This window comes from Bufo bufo, chromosome 1, assembly GCF_905171765.1.
Source record: "Bufo bufo chromosome 1, aBufBuf1.1, whole genome shotgun sequence".
NCBI lineage: Eukaryota > Metazoa > Chordata > Amphibia > Anura > Bufonidae > Bufo > Bufo bufo.
The window spans coordinates 627,551,173-627,571,944 of NC_053389.1; the positions used below are offsets into that span (position 1 = coordinate 627,551,173).

At 41.8% G+C, this 20,772-nt stretch overlaps 1 protein-coding gene across 1 annotated transcript in view; it reads left to right on the forward strand.

Moving 5' to 3' along the window:
• The window catches only part of DUOX1 (dual oxidase 1), a 278,604-nt gene that overhangs the window by 239,561 nt on the left and 18,271 nt on the right, over positions 1-20,772 (forward strand). The window contains exons 27-29 of the mRNA XM_040413827.1: positions 3,229-3,356; positions 12,131-12,284; positions 15,319-15,551. Coding sequence (XP_040269761.1) covers positions 3,229-3,356; positions 12,131-12,284; positions 15,319-15,551 — 515 coding nt within the window. The remainder of the gene's footprint in view (positions 1-3,228; positions 3,357-12,130; positions 12,285-15,318; positions 15,552-20,772) is intronic.

A 20,772-nucleotide genomic window follows, 5' to 3' on the forward strand; every position in this document is an offset into this window, starting at 1 on the left:
TATTGAAGTACTTAGTGCGAGTGGCAGGGGATCCTCTATGCGCGTTTCACATTCCTAGCTTTGTCAGGAGGAGTGGTTATACATGGGAATCTACCTCATATTTAAATTGGGCCTCCACCAATGAGCAGCCCCATAGCATATCACATGACCTTCGCCTTGTTACAGCGCATGACCCGTCCTCTCAGCCGGAGAATAATTTGCTTCTCCCACGCCCCCGAGACATGTGACGGAGAGGCCGGTCCAGCGTCATATGACGCTGACCAACGTCACCGTCACGCCGTCTCCATGGAGCAGGAAAGAAGCATCCCCACTAGAAGTGTGTCATGCGCATCTGTGTCATGCGCACAGATGGAAAAATAATATTGAAATTAATATTCCTGATGAGCAGAATACAAAAGGGCCTCTCTACACGGGACTAAGTACATAATATATATATTTATATATCACAACTGCTTAAATGAATATATGTGACTAGTGAGTCTATTCATATTATTGATGTGCCAATACTAACTCCCTCTATGACGTGCCATTATTACTAACGACCTCTCTACATGGGACAAGGTCAAAACAAAACACACATCACTATTACATCAATAAATATAAGTGGCTTGTGAATCTACCTATTAAATACGCTCCAATGCTATCCACCCTTATGAAGTGCCCTAATTACTAATAATCCATCACTATATAGAATCAAAGTGCTTGGTGCCAACACATTAAAACCAAATATGAGTCATAATCATCCCTGAATTGGGGCACAAAGTGCAAACTGCTTATAATAGTGTTAAATAAATATAAAAAAATATGAATTCATAACAATATAAAAATATTATTAATATTGTGATATAATCTCCTTAAAAAAATGAAATTCCCTGATAAGGTCCATGATGTTTCGATTTTTGATTCATCAGTAAAGTAATTTTCCATCCCGACAAGAAAAGGCCTTCCTTTTCTTCCGCAACTTCCATCGATTGCTGTCCTTTTCTCCATACAGTATTCAAGTGACTTCTAACATGCTACGGGTCCATTTTTCCCAACCTAACTAAATAAACAAGAAAGACAAGTCAACATACAGTATTAAAACCTATTAAAAATATACTTTAAAAACATATTGTTACCCTGGGGTAACAATTCCCCATAGAATGATATTACAAAACGGCGCTAAATCCTAAATTCTCATTAAGCCCTTTCGGAGTCAAGGTGTCTAGCCTGAAAATCCACCTACTTTCCAATTGTGTCAACTTCTTTCCTCTGTCGCTGCCTCTTGCTCCCAGATAAACTTTATCAATTCCCTTGAATCGTAATAAGTTAGGCTTGCAACTATGAAACTTCTTGAAATGTCTTGAAATTGTTTTCACATTTTCCCACTCTTTCTCATCCATAGCCTTTTCTATATCCCTTATGTGTTCTCGCACCCTCTTTTTCAATTTTCTTGTTGTGAGACCAATATATATTTTGTTGCACTGGCAACTTGCATAATAAATTACTCCCGTAGATGTACAGGAGATATACTCTCGGATTTCAAAAGTTTTTTTTTCTATCGCTATCCGTAAAGTCATTAGATCTATCCATATTCTTGCAAGCTTTACAGGAACCACATGGGTAGGAACCCTTTCTTTGTCTTCCTTCTCTTTCTTTTTGACCCGGTAAATAATGGCGGTGTACCAGTATATCTTTCAGATTTAGCGAATGCTGAGCAGTTAATAATGGTCTCTCTGTAATTAGATGTTGCAATTTGTTATCTGCTTTTAATATTTGCCAATGTCTTTTTAAAGTTTCATTAATTTGTGACAACAAAACGCACGTAGAGGATTCCCTGCCACTTGCACTAAGGTACTTCAATAGTAACACTGGATTATTCAGTCACTCTAACTTAGTATTGGCCAGTCTTTGTCCCTTCTCTTTATTGCATCTAATGAGTTGGTGGTGCGGTCAGTTTTGACTTCACCGATTGCATCACAGAGAGGCACCATTTTGATTTTGGGGGGGGGGGGGGGGGGGAAGGACTTATAGGAAAGGCACCTATCCTGCACCTAAGTTTGTAGAGTTATCATGCTCCAATTTCATGGATGCTTTTAAGTTAGGTATGTTCTAATAAATACACGGGCACTACGTAGTTGGATTGGGTGCTGAATAATTACTTTACATATTAGTGAAGTGCAATACAGTGGCATTTTTTGTATTCTCTACTTGTATATATATATATTGTTTTCTTGTTAATTTTTTACAATGATATATCAACAAAATGTATTAATTATTAAGGAACGTTATTGACTCCTCTGTAATGAAGCATAATGCTTTAGCCCTGTATCAGAGAATTCATGTCTGCAGCCAAACATTTGCGCAGCAATACACTTAAAGGGGTTGTGCAGCGATCTGACTCCCCTGTACCCCTGCCGATCAGCTGTTTGAAGAGGTGTCGGTTTTCATTTGAGTGCCGCTTCCTCTTCAGAACTACCTGCACATTGTCCAGCTTGTAGAGGCAGGGCAGTGTAATTACAATTTCTCGTCCCATTCTAGTAAATGGAACAAAAAGCTGTAATTATACTGTTCAGCCACTGCAAAGGAGACTGTACACAGGTCATTCTGAAGAGCAGCAGAGCTCTTGCAAGAGCAGATAGTTCATCAATATTGTAGCACTGCATAACCCATTTAATAATTGTAGGAGTCTGAATCAAAGGCCAGTTATTCACTCCACAAAGCACATACATTTTATTGCTATACAGAGGCAGGTCTCCGTACAGCATTAAAACTAAGTATGGGAATGAACTGACTTCGGATCTTGGATCAGAAGTGCGATTTGCTCACCTCTAGTGATGATGTCACCATGTGATCATGCTGGTGATGTCATCACTCTCGCCGCAGATCCTTTGGTGAGTTTTCATCAATCAAGATGGGAGCAGATGGCCTCTCCACGAGCAAGTGGATGAGTTGAGTATAATTTATTTTTTTCAGCCACCGTTTTAGGAAAAATTGAATTATTACCATGTAACGCAAGGAAATTCGGCTTTGTGACGAATCAAATTTTTCCTGAAATTCGATTAACACTAATAAGGGCCCGCTCTTTCAAGTGCTCTTTATTTTGTCAAAATGAGACATAGTAGCTTTATCTTTCACCTGATGAAAGAGTATTTTACAATTTGTAATATAGTCATTGTGAGGCAAAGTCATTGTGAGGCAAGACATGCTAAAAAAAACTAATAAATATATGCTTTATTTTGTTTTCAGGATCTACTGGGATTTTGCTGTTGGGTATTCTAGCATTAATGTACGTTTTTGCTTCCCGACATTTCCGACACATCAGCTTCCGTGGCTTTTGGCTTACACATCATTTATATATATTGATGTACATTTTGGTAAGCTAAACCGTTTTACCAACATAGTACACACATTTATTGTCAGTGCATAAATTAAAAAATAAAATTGAAATTTGGTGTATCTATAGGGCATTATCAGAAAAGGTTTGGGACTTTGCAGAAAGGGGGTGTGACCTACCATGCAATATTTAGTGCAAGCAAAATACTGTCTAAAACTAAGTCAACCAATAATTGGTATAGATTTAGACAAGGGTGTATATTCCTGTACCAGATTTATTCACTCCACAGTTATTCACTCCACAAAGCACATACATTTTATTGCTATACAGAGACAGGTCTCCGTACAGCATTAAAACTAAGTTTCGGAATGAACTGACTTTGGATCTTGGATCTGAAGCGCGATTCGTTCACCCCTAGTGATGATGCAGGTCCTTTGGTGAGTTTTCATTAGAGATGAGCGAATCGAAGCTGACAAAGTGGAATTCGATCCGAATTTCAGGAAAAATTCAATTTGCAATGAATACGAATATCCTCGCGTTTCGTGGTAACGAATCGCATTTTTCCTAAAATGGCTGCTGCACGTGTGAGGACATGGAGAAAGGAAGTCTGGGAAGGTGGGATCACCCAAACTGACATGCATGCACATGTGATGTCACAGTCCTATAAATACGGCGGTCATCTTAGAGTCAGACATTTTCCAGCGTTCTGAGTGTAGGGACAGATGTGAGAAGGCGCTAGGGACAGCAATTGTAAAAACTTAATTGTGAAAATAAAATGAAAAAACTATTTATAAGTGCAGGGAAAGGATAGGGAAGAATCATTTTGCAGTGCAGGGAGAGATGTCAGAAGGTGCTAGGTACAGTGCTAGAAAATCGATTTACAAGTGCAGGGGAATATTATTTGGGGACCCAAATAGCCATTATACAGCTCTGTCATTCAAGCAATTTGTTCCTTTTTATTGGGGTGCAAGTGCTATGTTAAAAAACCTTTAGTGGCCTGTTTTAGTACAAAAAGAAAAATATATATGCAAAAAATATATATGCACTTCACTGTTGCAGTTATTTGTTTTGAAAGCATTTAGTGGCCTATTTCAGTACAAAAAGAAAAATTTATTCTCAGTTCACTTCTGTAGTTATATGTGTTGAAAGCGTTTAGTGACGTATTTCAATACAAAAATAAACATATATACGCAGTTCACTGTTGCAGTTATTTGCGATAAAAGCATTTAGTGACGTACTTCAGTGCTAAAAAATATATATATACGCAGTTCACTGTTGCAGTTATTTGTGGTGAAAGCGTTTAGTGGCCTATTTCAGTACAGAAATAAAAATATATACGCATTTCACTGTTGCAGTTATTTGTGGCAAAAGCGTTTAGTGGCTAGAGATGGCCTTGAGGCTTGCCCAGTGGTCGTTTTGCAGTGAAATGTGCTCGTTCACGGTTTCGCCAAATGGGCAAACATATGGCGATGTCCGCCGGCGCCATTTTCTTTTACATTATGAAGAACTTTGACCCATGACACATCCATCAGGTGGTACAGGACAGACAATTGAGATGTTTCAGCACATGGACATACCCCCTACCTTATAAATAAACGTGATCTGGCCGCCATTTTACATTCAGTCTTTTTGCCAGTGTAGGGAGAGGTTGCTGTGCGTAGCAGGGACAGACTGTTAGGGACATTAAACTCTAGCTAATAGGGCCACAAAAGTCCTTTTAAGGACTGGTATAGGTGTGCTATCGATAGGTGTGACTTACTGAGGGGTGTAATATACTTATAATATACTTTCTAACCTGATATAGTATATTATAGTGCATTTGTATTGTGCAGCAGTTGTGTGCGGTTCTGCTGCGTTACTGCAGCTACACAGAGTGCCAAACGCTATTGGAACAAATTATTTCTACTGGTGTGATATACTAGTTGCCCCCCCAAAAAAGTGGAAAAAAAAGTGGGCTACAGTAAAATTGTTATTCAGTGACCGCATAATGTACCTCTAGCCACATAATCACAATTTATTTTATGTCAGGTGAATGGCTTATTTTAAGGCCCGTACTCCTCTGGCCTAAAATAAAAAAATTATAGGCTCTAACAGGGCACATTTCAGAGAATTTCCGTTTAAGACGCATAAAAATGTCCCCTGATTAAGATACATATTTTTTGTTGGAATTTTTGTCATTGATCCCCCTCTAGTATGTCACTGTCCATGTTGTGGGACTATTTGTACACTTCTACTAAGTATTTGGTGGCTGCAAATATGAGATGAAGGTTTTTCAGGTTCGCCTGCCATTAAAGTGAATGGGGCCCGCGCGATGCCGAACCATCCCGGCCGATGTTCGTCCATCACTATTAGTGGCTTATTTCAGTACAGAAAGAAAAATATATACTCAGTTCACTTCTGCAGTTATATGTGGTGAAAGTGTTTAATGGCCTATTTCAGTACAAATAGAAATATATATATATATGCATTTCACTGTTGCAGTTATTTGTGGTAAAAGCCTTTAGTGGCCTATTTCAGTACAGGAAGAAAAAATATATTCGTTGCTTTTAGGGGTGTTTAAATTCGCTTTTAATTTATTTAGATTAGCTAAAATTATGTCAGACAGAGAAGTGCCAAGCCATGCACGGAGGAGTGGCAGAGGCCTAAATGTTTCTGGCGCAGGCAGAGGTCACAGCAGAATAAGGGGGGGCAGCAGGAGTCGCAGTGAGAGGCCTGCGCTCCCGGTGTCATCTAGCGGTCATGTCTTGACCAGCAGCCCTGCGGTTCTTGATTGGTTAACTCTGTCATCCACTTCATCCCAAGTGACATCAGACACTCCCAGCCAACAGTCGGTGGGTTTGTCAGACACAACCCTTAGTTGGCATGGCCCAGGAGCAGGCCCTCACCTCACCTGTCCTCAACCTGCCTCTGCCTTTTCCTCCACTAGACGGTCAAGTACTTATGAGGAGAGTGGCAAGGGAGCTGGTGTTGCGAGCAGTCAGGCTCCTGACCCAGAGACGTGCAGACAGTACTCGATGATGATGATGTAGCTGATCGCACTTGGGAGCCGGGTGACGAAGGGGCATTATTTTTTTTTCTTTATATAATAATGTAATATTATAAAATCTGGTGTCTCCATGATAAATCTGCAGCGCGGGGACCCCGAGTGGCTTCTACACACTTTCAAAATAATCCTTTAGCGGGGCGAATAGATGCCGGATGACTGGGATGCTCCGAGACCTTCCCAGGAGCTTCTGTCGTGAGCAGCGGTTCATTTCTGAGACGTCCGTATCGTGCGGGGGGAATCCAAAGACCCTCTCCATCTCCATGCACCACAGGATGTCCTCCTTCCCATCCACGATGAGTGGGAACTCGTGATGTTTTTCGGGATGAAGAGACTAGGGGCTGGTAGTTATGGTTTTAATCTTGATGAACTTCGTTAATCTTCTGGGCTCCAAACAATCTTGAAGCTTTGTCTTCTCATTGTCTGTAGCTACTAGAGGCCTGTTCATGTCAGGCAGGTTCCTCCAGAAGTATCTGGCTCGATGAGCAGCCGTTACCGCACTTGCATCATTCTTGACAGGATTCGTCTCCAGGTGGAGAGATATTGTTTTTTGGAATGCTTTCTCCATCGCAATCACGTCGTCGAATAACCAGAAGACTGGCCGATTCTCTCCTGTCTTAGGCAACACTTAATTTTTTAATTAAATTTATTAAATATTTAATATTAAATAGAACCAAAACTTGATTAAATTTCTAAGAAACTAAACTTAAATTTGCCAATATATTTTCCCAATCTTCGATGGACATTCCCAGACAATCAATTTGCCAAGCCTTTTGTGCCGGAGAACATGTATTATTATATCGTGCAGAGCCGAAGTGGCCTCCTCATGCTGCTGCCACCTCCACACTTTGTCCTCGTGCAAGTCTGTGGCCTCCTCATGCTGCTGTCACCTCCACAATCTCTCATTGTTGTGCTACTCTGTGGCTTCCTCATGCTGCTGCCACCTCCACAATATCTCTTCGTCGTGCCACTCTGTGGTCTCCTCATGCTGCTGCCACCTCCACAATCTCACGTCGTTGTGCCACTCTGTGGCTTCCTCATGCTGCTGCCACCTCCACAATCTCTCGTCATCGTGCCACTCTGTGGCTTCCTTATGCTGCTGCCACCTCCCCAATCTCTTCTCGTCGTGCTACTCTGTGGACACCTCATGCTGCTGCCACCTCCACGATCTCTCGTCATCGTGCCACTCTGTGGCCTCCTCATGCTGCTGCCACTTCCACAATCTCTCATCGTTGTGCTACTTTGTGGCCTCCTCATGCTGCCTCCACCTTCACAATCTCTAATCGTCGTGCCACTCTGTGGCCTCCTGATGCTGCTATCACCTCCAGACTCTGTCATTGGGCCACTCTGTGGTCTCCTAATGCTGCTTCCACCTCACCATTATGTCATAGGTCCACTCTGTGGACTTCTTATGCTGTTCCCACCCTCCCAACTTCATGACTGGTCCACTATTTTGGCTTTCAGCCTGGCTGACATCATCATTTTTTTGACCTTTCTTCTGATCTGTCAGAAGGAAGGAAAAATGTGATTCACAACGGATCCTGTCTGTGTAGCAGCTGTAAGGTCTGTATGGTCCCATCAGAATTGGCTTATAATTTGGTAGCCAAAAGCAGGAGTGGGTACAAAACACAGAGGAAATGCCAATATTCCATTCATGTGTCATCTCTGTTTTTTTTGGCATTAACAATGCTGATGGATTATTGATCAAATGCTGAGCGAGTGAAGGCATATGCTCCAGAGACAGGATCTATTTTTTGTGGGTTATTGTTCTTACGAATGAGAGGAAGGGCAAATTAATCAGTGACATCAACACAAACTTACTGCTGACACCTTCTACACTCTGTCAGGGGGGCTCTACTTGTATAAGCGTTTAATAGAACAGGTTCTGTAGACATCTATGTGGTATCAGCTGACAACAGTGTAAAAGGAGTGCGCTTCTTCTTGGCGCTAACATCGACCTGTAAGACTGAGTTCATACTTGAGTAATTTGGATAGTTTTGACTGCCCAAATGAGTGAAGTGTGCAGTGATTTAAGTGTGACACCTGTCATCTGCATGTCATACGGACTCACAGTATGATTTCACTACCAAAGCAGACTCCCTATGTGTGTTACTGCAAGGCACAGTTTTCTACACCACTATAAAGGCTCTCTGCAACCAGGAAATAGTCTTTTTTTAACGTAATTTGGCGTGAATAAATCCGTATCAAACCGAATTTGGACCGGCGAATCGAATTTTTGAAAAATTTGCTTATCTCTAGTTTTCATCAATCAAGACGGACGGGAGCAGACGGCCTCTCCACGAGCAAGTGGATGAGTTGAGTATAATTTATTTTTTTTAGCCACCGTTTTAGGAAAAATGTATTCATTACCACGTAGCGCAAGGAAATTCGGCTTTGTGACGAATCAAACTTTTCCTGAAAAATAATTGGTATACATTTAGACAAGAGTGTATATTCCTGTACCAGATTCATCAATCAGCACAAGTCAATGTGATAAGTCGATATGATAAATTTGGAGTATTTCTAGACAGCATGTCTAAGTTTACATCATCTAAAATATTTGTAAATCTGCCCCAATGTCTTAAAGAGAACCTATCACCACAGAAGGCAGTGCGATCCCTCAAAAAATTTCCCACTTTAAACCCTTGAAGCCATGCTGGAGAGAAAGAAAAATGAAAAAAGCTTATCCTTCCTATTTACATTTGCCCGAGTTTATCTCTTAAATACAAATTTGAAGATACTTTCTAATTGGTTATTAACAGTAGTTGAAACTATAATACTTCCAGATCAAACTGTCTTTTCTACTATGGACATCTATAGCTTACAATATCAGACGTTTTTATGTGCAATATACTGGATTCCACTCTGGTCATGGAGGTCTTTTGGCAACTGATGCCTCTAGATAGTTTGGCATGATAAACTGGGGGTTTATTTGGGTTCTTCTTGAAAAATTGGCTTTTGGGGAAAAATGTATTGGTTGGATGAAGTTATATTATAAAAATCCAAGAGCCAGAGTGTTGGTAAATGGGGCGTGCTCTGACTGGTTCACACTAGGTTGTAGGACCAGGCAGGGATGACTCCTTTCACCTTTGATGTTTGTTATTGTTAGAGATGAGTGAAGTTCTCTAAAATTTGATCTGCCGAATTTTACAAAAAAATTTGCTTTGTAATGAAGGGCATTTCTTTGTAAATAGTAGGTGCAATGACAGGGAATGGTGATTACGCTGATCCCCCCCATCATTGAACCCCTCAGGTGCATCGCTGATCACTGCATTTAAGATCCATATTAAAGCATTTTACTGTTTGCAAATAAAAATAAAACAATTCTATCATTCTTAACTCCAAATCCATTTGATCCCAAAGAGGCCGCCTCGGCAATCTTGCTTGAAGATCCAGTGCAAAATCTCGCACGGCACGTGATGATGTCATCACGTCGGCGGGCGTGGTGACGTCATACTTCCCTGTGCACTCGATTTTGTGCTATATCTTCAAGCAAGATGTGCGCGGCAGCCTCTTCGCGCTCAAATGGATGAGGTAAGTATGATGTTCACCGCCATTTCAGGGAAAATTCACAAAGCACAAGGAAATTCAGCTTTGCAGTGAATTAAATTTCTCCTGAAATTCGGATTGAAGTTCACGATTCGCTTAACACTATCTATCGTGATTGAGCCATTAGCCTCCTTGATCAGAGCAGATTTCCAGATTGAGGGTTTTTCCAGTTTTGAGTTGTAAGGAAAAGACTTCATTAAATGCAGACACGTGCTCTTATTTTTGAACAATTTAAGGGATGTGGAGCATGTCATCCATGTGTATGGAACTTTTGGGGAGTTTTCTGGCTTATTAATAAATGGAATAAGTCTTGTTTTTTTTTATTATTAATGAAAATAGAGGTATTGCAGCATGAGATAAAAGTAGTAGACACAATTCAGTATTTGAGTATAGAGATTATTAAACTAAATATCCCTCATTTGTTAGAATATTTGAGGGGAAGGGAAAAAGCATGGGGGAAAATAACAGTTAGTAGAACTTCTAGAATTGCATTGATACAAATGGTGGCCCTCCCAAAGATTCTGCATGTCTTTTGTAATTCCCCAGTATGGATTACTAATATCATTTTGAATACCCTAGAACTGATTTAATTATAGGAATTTGTCATGAGTCATTCTTACACAGCTTTTGTAGGCTTCTGGCCAGCAAATCCTGCTGGGTATTCTACAATACTGAGGATTTACCAATTCATAAAAAGGCCAATCTGGCTTTTTTCAGTCTGGGAAAGCTTGATAGCAATCTCTGGGGTGGTGATCGGAGCTTATGGTTTATGTAAAATACATATAATGCTGCTCTGATATATTGTCTGAATTTATTATATAGTTCCAAGGCCACACTTGGTACATACATTCTGTATACACTATATCCATAAATATAATATCTTGATAATACATGTAGTTTGGCTATACATGTATTTTGGTATCCAGAATACTTCCACATGCTACCCAGCTTCCCAAATCTGCTGAAAGGCAAAGAGAGAAATTACTGCGTAAATTTGCTATTCAGCTGTATACTATACTATAGTTGGTACAATTGATACCATAGCTGGCCATTACAAATCTACTTTGTACTATTACTAGGAGATTCCATCCAACAAAAGGGCCACACTCACAAACATTATCCAAACTAAACCCAGCCCCCTCCTCCTACACTTTCTGGCTCACGTGCACTAGCATCAGAAGGGGCAGCGGGAGGCAGAGAAATATGGATGCATCTTGAGAGAACAATGCAATGCTTTTTTATTGTATTTTTCATGGTCTGCAATTGTGATATCTGATGAAACAAGATCAAATAACAAAGATACATAAGGATATAATGTTACATTTTGCTGCTTGTTCTTTTTTGTGTTTGGATTTTGGCTTTAGTTGCAGTAGATGCCTTCCCATGTTTATACATACAGTAGTATCAGAAATAGCATTGACTTGTTCTGAACAAAGGATCAAAATATCCCTTTTTCAGGAGCAGCAGCAGTATAGTATGGAGGCTGACAGACAGGAGTGAACATTTATTAAAGGAGTTGTCTTACATTTTGATATTGATGGCTCATACTCAGCCCTGTAACAGATACAAAAGACTAACACCCTATTTTCTCCTTTGTGCTAAAACCTGTATTTCTAGCAAGTAATTCAATCTCATGTACCTAACTAAATATATCTTGCAATCCTTACAATTGTCAGTGTAAGACCCTAAACTGTCTGTCCTGTGTGTCTAATTGCTATATCTATGACAGACACATTCAATCACATCAGTGGCTGATCTCAGATTGGTGTATCTGCTTTGGCAAGTAATATCATTCCTCCTGATTGGCTGTAAGGCTGACTGCAAGGCATTATGACCAATCCCCTGGCCAGCTCTCGACTTGGGGTCACGTAATGCCCTGTTATCATATTCTTTACCCTGTTTCCTTCACTAGGGTACTGAATTTGATATGTAAAATGGTGGGCACTATTTTACACGATTCGGCTGAATCATATAGCCAAAAATTCTGCTTCATGTGGAATTAGAATATTTGGGAAAGTCATAATTAATTTGATTAGTTTTAAATCAATTCACTCATCTATATTGGAATCCACTGTTGAGTTTTTGTGGGCAACCCATAGTTGGGCATACAAGGGACAAATAATCTCCACTTCCACAGTGTTGCACAATGCAGCAACGTCAAGACATCTACAGTACACAATTTGTACTGCAAGCAAATCACTTTAACAATCTTCTTTTATCAGATTATCCTCCATAGCAGCTTTGGACTTCTTGAGCCACCAGGATTTCACATCTATTTGTCAGTTCCTGGTATTATTTTTGTTGGAGACAATTTAATCAGCTTGAGCAGAAAGAAGAGAGAAATCAATGTAATAAAAGCAGAATTGCTTCCTTCAGGTAATGTGAACATTATTACAGTTTCACAGAAATAATCTAGTCATTACTCATAATTGTGAGACTATAAACCAAGATGAAGGTCAAAATCTGGTTAAGAAAGAATGGAGACGGGTATTTTCTCATGTTTTATGTGTTCGTTCATTGATGAAAATTAACAGGAACAAGCTTTAATCCAACTTTATTAATACAAGATAAAACTATTCCTTTAATAAACCAAAACTATGAAATAACAAAGTCTACGCTAAAAAAATATGTATAAACGCACTAAAATATCCCCCAAAAAATGGGCAAATCATACAAGTTTGTATTACAGAGCAATGTTTGTTTTATGTAAGAGATTGCAGGTTAAAATTTGTTTTCCAGCATTGATGCACCCATTGTGTTCTATACTCAGTAAATATGACTTTCTACTGATTTTCTCATCTCTAATCTTAATAATGACAAATAAACACCAATGTGAGCCCATATATATAGTCCGTTGATTCTTACTGAATAGTCTTACTGACCTAGTTGACTCTAACATCATTTATAAACAGCAATGTACTGTGAGCCGTTGGAATTAGATAAAATGCCTTATTCTCAGAAGTAAGATAAGAAAAATGCTTTATTAGCAATAAAGGCTCTGTGCATGGGTCTCAGGAGTGCAGATACACCAACATAGGCTTTGCGAAAGTTCTTTCCAAGGCATTTCAAGCGTGCTTTCCTCCCTTATAGAAATATCTGTGATATAAATGTCCAAACAAAATTATCACTGACCAGCAAAAATACCTAAAATATAATTTTATTGTGTTACTTAAAAACCGTAATACTGAATGTCCTAGCACATGTTAGATCAGGAGTATACAAGTAGGACTAAGGCTAGGTTCACACCTGAGCGTTTTACAGCGCGTTCCTACGTGCTGTAAAATGCTCAACAGGCAAAAAACAATGTTTCCCTATGGGCATGGTTCTCACCTGAGCGTTTTACAGCGCATACGAACGCGCTGTAAAACGCCCTACGCCCCAAGAAGTACAGGAGCTTCTTTGGGGCGTATTGTCGCGCGTAACACCTCTGTTTTTCATTGTACGCCTCTGGATAGGTTATCAGTATCTAAGCGGTGGGAGTCCGACACCCAGCACCCCTGCCAATCAGCTGTTTTAAAAGGTACCAGCACTCCTGTGAGCACTGTGCTTGGTGAACTACAAGAAGGCAGCAGCACTCACAGGAGTGCCACTGCCTTCTCAAAACAGCTGATCGGCAGGGGTTCCAGGTGTCGGACCCCACCAATCAGATACTCATGACCTATCCAAAGCATAAGTCATCATTATAAAATCCTGGAAAACACTTTTAACATATTAAATAACATTACATAAGAACAACAGTTTGCAAGCACCCTATTCTTGGTTACTGCATTTAATCTGCATCAAATAGACATGGCAAAGACATAGTGCTAGATGCAAAAATTAAACAGCATGCTGGATGCTGAGGTTAATAGCTCATGGTTCTCAATCTGGTGTAGTAATACGCACCAGAGATACCAGCACCTGCTTCAGTCTATTGAGATTGCTTCCTCATGCACTTGCTAACAATTGAGTATTCAGAGTAAGAGCCACTTGTGTTTTAGCTCTTTTTGCCAGTGATAGTTTTGTTCCTCATGACAATAATTTAAATGTCAATGGATTTTTTTTTTCTTGCAATCCTCCGGGTTATAATAAGGTATAGATAGAAGTTAAAGGGGTTGTCCAGCTGTCTCAAAATCAGCTTAAGAAAAATGCAATACTTACCTCACCTATATCTAGGTTCTGAGACTTCTGGGGTCCCACGCTGGTGGTCCCTACTTCCTGGTCCCACTCGAGAAAATGACCACTCACCCAATCACTGGCTGCAGAGGTGACCATCACAGCCAGTGATTTAGGTGAGCATTAATTTCCTGTGTGTTGAGAGGGACCAGGAAAGAGAAACCCAGGAATAGTCGGGAAGAGAAAGGTGGAAGATTGGTGAGTTTTGCGTCTTTTATTTTATTTTTATTTTTTTAAACCATTCCGAGCCTTTTCTAAAAAAAAAAAAAAAGAATGTACCCACTGGACAAACCCTTTCAAATTGATTTTCCAAATTTAGATTATTGATGCACTGTGCTTGGTGTCCAGTGCTTACTGCTCTTATGTACATGGTTCTGCAAGTCACAGTAGCCTCAGGTTAGAATGTATCCAAGACAGAATGGATTTTCCTGTATCATTGTAACTCAAAATCAATATGCAATGCTACAGACACTTTTGATTTATAGCACATGTGATTGGAAGGTTTACACAATTGGAATAGTGTTGAGTGTGAATATTCGAATACCAAATTTTAATTGTGAATATCGGCACTTTGAGAATTTGCGAATATTTAGAATATAGTGCTATATATTTGTAATGACAAATATTCGCGTAATATCACAAATTCGAATATGACCCCTGCCGCTCATCACTAAATTGGAATTGGGTATTTCAGGTATTACTGCAGTCCATGCACTGATTGTCTGTTTTAGTAGTGCCTTTCTACTGTAAAGTACAGTACTACATAAGTTGTACTGCTCTTTATCTGTGTCAGGATGAGCTGCTCCTTCAGGATCAGGTGATGGTGGCTACTTTTTATATTTCTGGTACACAGAGAGATTTGCCAATCAAAATGCAGTGGAATTCTGGTGAGATTTTGCACTAAAATACCTTGCACCACATACCTTGCACCACCACGTACCTTGCACCACCACGTACCTTGCACCACAAGTGTCTTAGACACTTTTTTCGCCTCCTCCAACAAGGGTGTTTCGCTCAGTGGAAAATCTGTAAGGCCAATCACAAAGTGTCATGACTAAAGATGCAACAGTGTATGCTAAAATTGCACCAACAAAAGTAAGAAATGTAATAGGTGTTGAAGGATCACTGTATAGGCTAGAAGGCATCATATAGCATTATATCTGTTTTCTGTGCCAATGAGAGAGGGCTCAATGTAATATGTGTTTTCAATATATTGTACTTTTGGTAAAGTATATTCATTTTACTTTTTTGGTAGATGTCACTTACCTAAAGTTTGAGCGTCCTGATGATTTTGAATACAAGTCAGGCCAATGGGTTAGGATTGCTTGCCTGTCTCTGGGGACACATGAGTACCACCCATTCACATTAACCACTGCTCCACATGAAGACACCCTGAGCTTGCATATAAGAGCTGCTGGACCCTGGACCACTCGACTGCGTGAACTATACTCTCCTCAGAGTGTTGCTGAACTTAATGGATATCCAAAGGTACAGTCACTGATTCCCCCCAATTTAACATTCTATTTACCATTGTTAAAGAAACACTCCTGGATTCTTTTTTTGCCTATATAGTGCAGGATAGGCCATTATTAACCCTTTCAGGCCCGGGCCATTTTTCGTTGTCGTTTTTCAACTTTTTTATTTTTCCGTTTATTTTTGAGGGACAAGTTGTGCTTTCTAATGGCGCCATTTACGGTTGCATATCATGTAGTGGAAGGCGGAAAAAAATTCCAAATGGGGTAGAATTGGAAAAAAACACCATGCAGTAAAATTGACCTGTTATCTTCATTTTCCAGGTCAGTACGGTTCCAACGATACCACACTTGTATAATTTTTCTTGCGTTTTAATACAGATTTTTTTTTAAACCTTTGAGGAAAACAAAAAATACATTTTATAACCATATTCAAACATTGTAGTTATGTGTACTGGGCTGTGAGAGGGCTAATTTTTTGAGAGACAATCTGTTCTTTTCAGTGATACCAATTTGAAGTGTGTGCGACTTTTAGATCACTTTTTTTATTTTTTATTTTTTTACTTTTTTTAAGTCAACTTGGGTGACAATAAATAGCAATCATTAGATTGCCCATTGTGTTCACTGATGGCTAAAAAAACATCATTAACACTTTATTTGGAATATAACTAGTGATGATCGAGCATGCTCAGCCGAACACCAGTTCGGCCAAATACCGCGTGTGCTTGAGCGCCATGCTCAAGCCTCCTCCACGCACATTTGTTGGCTGCTACGCAGCCAATAATCGTGCAGGTAGTTACTGCCACTCGTTGTAATGCCGTAGCCATGTTGGTTACCCGCATTACAGTGATTGACTGGCCGGAACGCATCATCGGGTTCTATAAAGCACACAATGACATGTGATTCGGCCAGTCTTAGTCAAGGAGAGCTATGCTGTAGAAGGGACAGATAGTGTAGGGAATTTAATAAAATTTTTTGGTTAGGCACGGTTGGTTTTAGAGACCCAAAAGTCCTTTTAAGAAATATTGTTGTGTCTGGCACCAATATATATTTTTAGCGCAATCTGCGCTAAATAGCTTGCAATTGTTTGGCTGCTGCAGACAGCGACATTATCTGCGCTACATCTCCTGTGTAACATGTGCACAGCCTAAAAATATCTGTGACATCCAGTGTGCTATTTCGGTAGACAGTGTCCGCTTTGGACAGTTACATTACCTGCGCTACATCTCTGTAAAACGTTTGCACATTATAAATATCAGTGATATTCCCTGTAATTTTTTGTTAGTCACTGGTGACAGCGACATTACCTGCGCTACATCTCCTGTATAACGTTTGCGCATCATAAATATCAGTGACATTCAGTCAAATTTTTTCACTTCTGGTGGCAGCGACATTACCTGCGCTACATCTACTGTATAACGTTTGCACATCCTAAATATCTGTGACATTCAGTTTAATTTATTTGTGCATACACTTACAAAACCTGCGCTACTGTACGTGTGACATACTTGCAAGCATATATACCATTTAATATGCAGAAGGCGAGCAGTAAGGGACGGGGAAGTGGCAGTGCTGCTGATGGTGCACCCAGAGGCCGTGACCCTGGGTGCGGTAAAACTGTGCCTGCTGGCAGAGCACAGGAAACACACTCATCCATGATACCTAGCTTCATTTCCCAGTTTGAAGGGGCGGCGCAGGACACCACTCTCGAAGTCACACCAGTGCAACCAGGTGGTCGGAGCACTTTTCATCGCCATTCCTTGATTTGGGCCTCTCGCCAAGGCCGCTTGAAGAGGAACATGAGGAGATCGTGTGCACTGATGCCCAAACTCTTGAGCATCCACAGTCACAAGAAGATGATGGTGGGGAACAGCAATTAGTGTTTCACGAGGATGATGATGATGATGAGACAAAGTTGCCAATAAGTTAATGGCAATTAGTGTCTCAAGAGGCTGATGATGAGGATGAGACAAAGTTGTTAATAAGTGAGGTGGTTGTTAGGTCAACAAGTCAGGAGGATGACCAGAGTGAGGAAGTGGAAGAGGAGGTGGTGGACGATGAAATCACTGACCCAACCTGGGAAGGTGGCAAGCTGAGTGAGGACAGCAGTACAGAGGGGGAGGGATCTGCAGCACCGCAACAGGCTGTAAGATGCAGTGGGGTGGTAAAAAGGAGAAGGCACACCAAACAGGCCCGCAACTGTTCCCTGGAGCACCCCCTTGCGGCAATCTCCCTTGCCAAACGTTAGGTGTTCCGCAGTCTGGCTCTTTTTTGAGGAAAGTGCGGACTATAAAAGAATTGTCATTTGCAACCTGTGCCGTATTAAAATGAGCAGGGGCGTGAACACTAGCATCCTCACCACCACCAGCATGATCCGCCACATGGTATCAAAACACCCTAATAGGTGACCCGAACGCCTGGGTTCAGTGTCTGCGGGTCACACCACTGCCTCCTCTTCCCCTGTGTTACATGCTGGCCAATCCCCTATATAAGTTGCAGGCCCGGATGCCTCCCGCCATGCACCTGGACGTTCGCAAGCACCATCACCTAGCACATCCACTTCTGTTTTTCAGCGCAGCGTACAGATGTCTATACCCCAGGCCTTAGAACGAAAGCGCAAATACCCAGCCACCCACCCACAGGGCATAGCACTAAATGCACAAAATTGCTGGCCCTGGAAATGTTGCCATTTAGGCTTGTGGACACTGAGGCTTTCCACAGCCTGATGGCGGCGGCGATTACTTTGTCCCCAGCAGCCAATATTTTTCCCGGAGTGCCGTCCCCGCCTTACACCAGCAGGTGTCCCATAACATTACCCGTGCCCTGACCAACGCAGTTTTTGGGAAGGTACACTTAACAACTGACACATGACAAGTGCTTGTGGCCAGGGACGCTACATTTCCCTGATAGCACACTGGGTGAATGTTGTGGAGGACGGGAGCGAGTCGTACCCTGGGATGGCACAGGTGCTACCGACGCCAAGGATTGTGGGCCCTACTTCCATTAGGATTTCCGCCACCACCTACATTAGTAGCTGCAACCCCCATCTTCTCCTCCTCCTCCACTTTCACCTCAGAATTTTCACCTTGCAGCACCAGTCAGCCATCAGTCAGTAGCTGGAAGCAGTGTAGCACTGCAATAGGGAAGCGGCAACAGGCCATGCTTAAATTAATATGTTTAGGTGACAAACAGCACACCGCCGCAGAGCTGTGACAGGGTATAAGGGACTGGACTGAGCTGTGGCTCTCGCCACTCAACCTAGAACCAGGCATGGTTGTGTCTGATAATAGCCGTAACTTGGTGGTGGCTTTGGAGCTCGGCAAGCTCACACACATACCATGCCTAGCCCATGTGTTCAACTTAGTGGTTCAGCTGTTTCTCAAAACCTACCCCAATTTGCCTGAGCTATTGGTGAAGGTGCGCTGCGTGCTTGCCCATTTCCGAAAGTCATCTACAGCTGCCGCCAGTCTCGCAACGCTGCTTGCAATTGCAAGCTAACCGACTTGTGCGAGGTAAGCACCTGCTGGAACTCCACGTTACACATGTTGGCCAGGCTTTGTGAGCAGCAGAGGGCAGTAGTGGAATACCAGCTGCAACATGGTTGTCGCCTTTCCAGTCAGCTTCCACTCTTCACAAGCAGCATGGATGTCTGACCTCTGTGAGGTTTTAAGAAACTTTAAGGAATCAACTGAGATAGTGAGCGGCGATGCCGCTATTAGCGTAACCATCCCACTTCTCTGTCTACTGAAACGCTCGCTGCTCACAATAAAGGAGGACGCTTTGCATATGGAAGAGGTGGAAATGGGGGAAGACAGTACACAGGGTGATAGCCAGACCACCCTCCGTTCGTCTTCTCAGCGTGAATTGGATGATGATGATGATGAGGAGGAGGAGGACCTCTGCTACAGAAGGTAGTACCCACAGCAGGTTTATTCCATCTGTTCAGCACGGATGGGCTGAAGAGGAGGAAGAGGATGAGGAGATTGAAAGTCATACTCCAGATGAGGACAGCGAAGTCTTGTCTGTTGGGACTCTGGCATACATGGCTGACTTTACGTTATGCTGCCTTTCCCTTGACCCTTGCGTTATACACATTTTGGCTAACACTGATTAATAGTTGTTCACCCTTCTCGACCACCGCTACAAAAAAAACTTCTCATCTCTCATTCCACTGATGGAGAGGACTATCAAAATGGTGCACTACCAGAAAGTCCTTGTGGAAAAATTGCTCCAAAAATTTCCAGCTGACAACGCTGGCAGCAGAGTACGTAGTTACTTGGGCAACCGAGGAGGGGAGACGAGGGGAACACACAGCAGTTCCAACAGAGGCAAGGTAACACTCTCCAAGACCTGGGACAGTTTCATGACACCCCGCCAGCAACCTAGTGTCACAAGGAGAGAAATGTTTTGGAAGATGTAAAGGAGTACATAGCAGACAGTGTTAGCGTCCTCAATGATCCCTCTGTGCCTTACAACTATTGGATGTCCAAGCTGGACATGTGGCATGAACTGGCGCTCTGCGCCATGGAGGTGATGGCCTGCCCTGCCGCCAGCATTTTGTCAGAGCAGGTATTTAGTGCTGCTGGGGGAATAATACCTGATAAGCGCATCCGACTGTCAACTGAAAATGCAAACAGGTTGACTCTTAGCAAAATGAACAAGGCCTGGATTGCCCCTGACTTCTCTACTCCACTAGAAGAAAGTGCCTGAACATAAAAGCACTTTAAATGTGGCTTTTATGGTTTATTGAATACACTGTATTCCCATGCACCCCTTCCACCACAAAAACGGGTATATGGTTCAAACTTTATTTTCTCGTTCTCCTCCTCCTTCTCCATCATATCAATATGCTTATAAGGCTGCCCTCGCTCCTAATGTTTTAGAGGGTCAGCTCAGCAGCAGGCCCTCAACCATAATTATTTCCATGATCAGCTCAGCAGCAGGCCTTCAACCATAATTTTTTCCATGGTCAGCTCAGCAGCAGGCACTCGCCCCTAATGTTTTAGAGAGTCAGCTCAGAAGCAGACCCTCAACCACAATTTTTTCGATGGTCAGCTCAGCAGCAGGCCCCCGCCCATATTTTTTTCCATGGTCAGATCAGCAGCAGGCCCTCGCCCCTAATGTTTTAGAGAGTCAGCTCACCAGCAGACCCTTAACCATAATTTTTTCCATGGTCAGCTCAGCAGCAGGCCCTCACCCCTAATGTTTTAGATGGTCAGCTCAGCAGCAGACCCTCA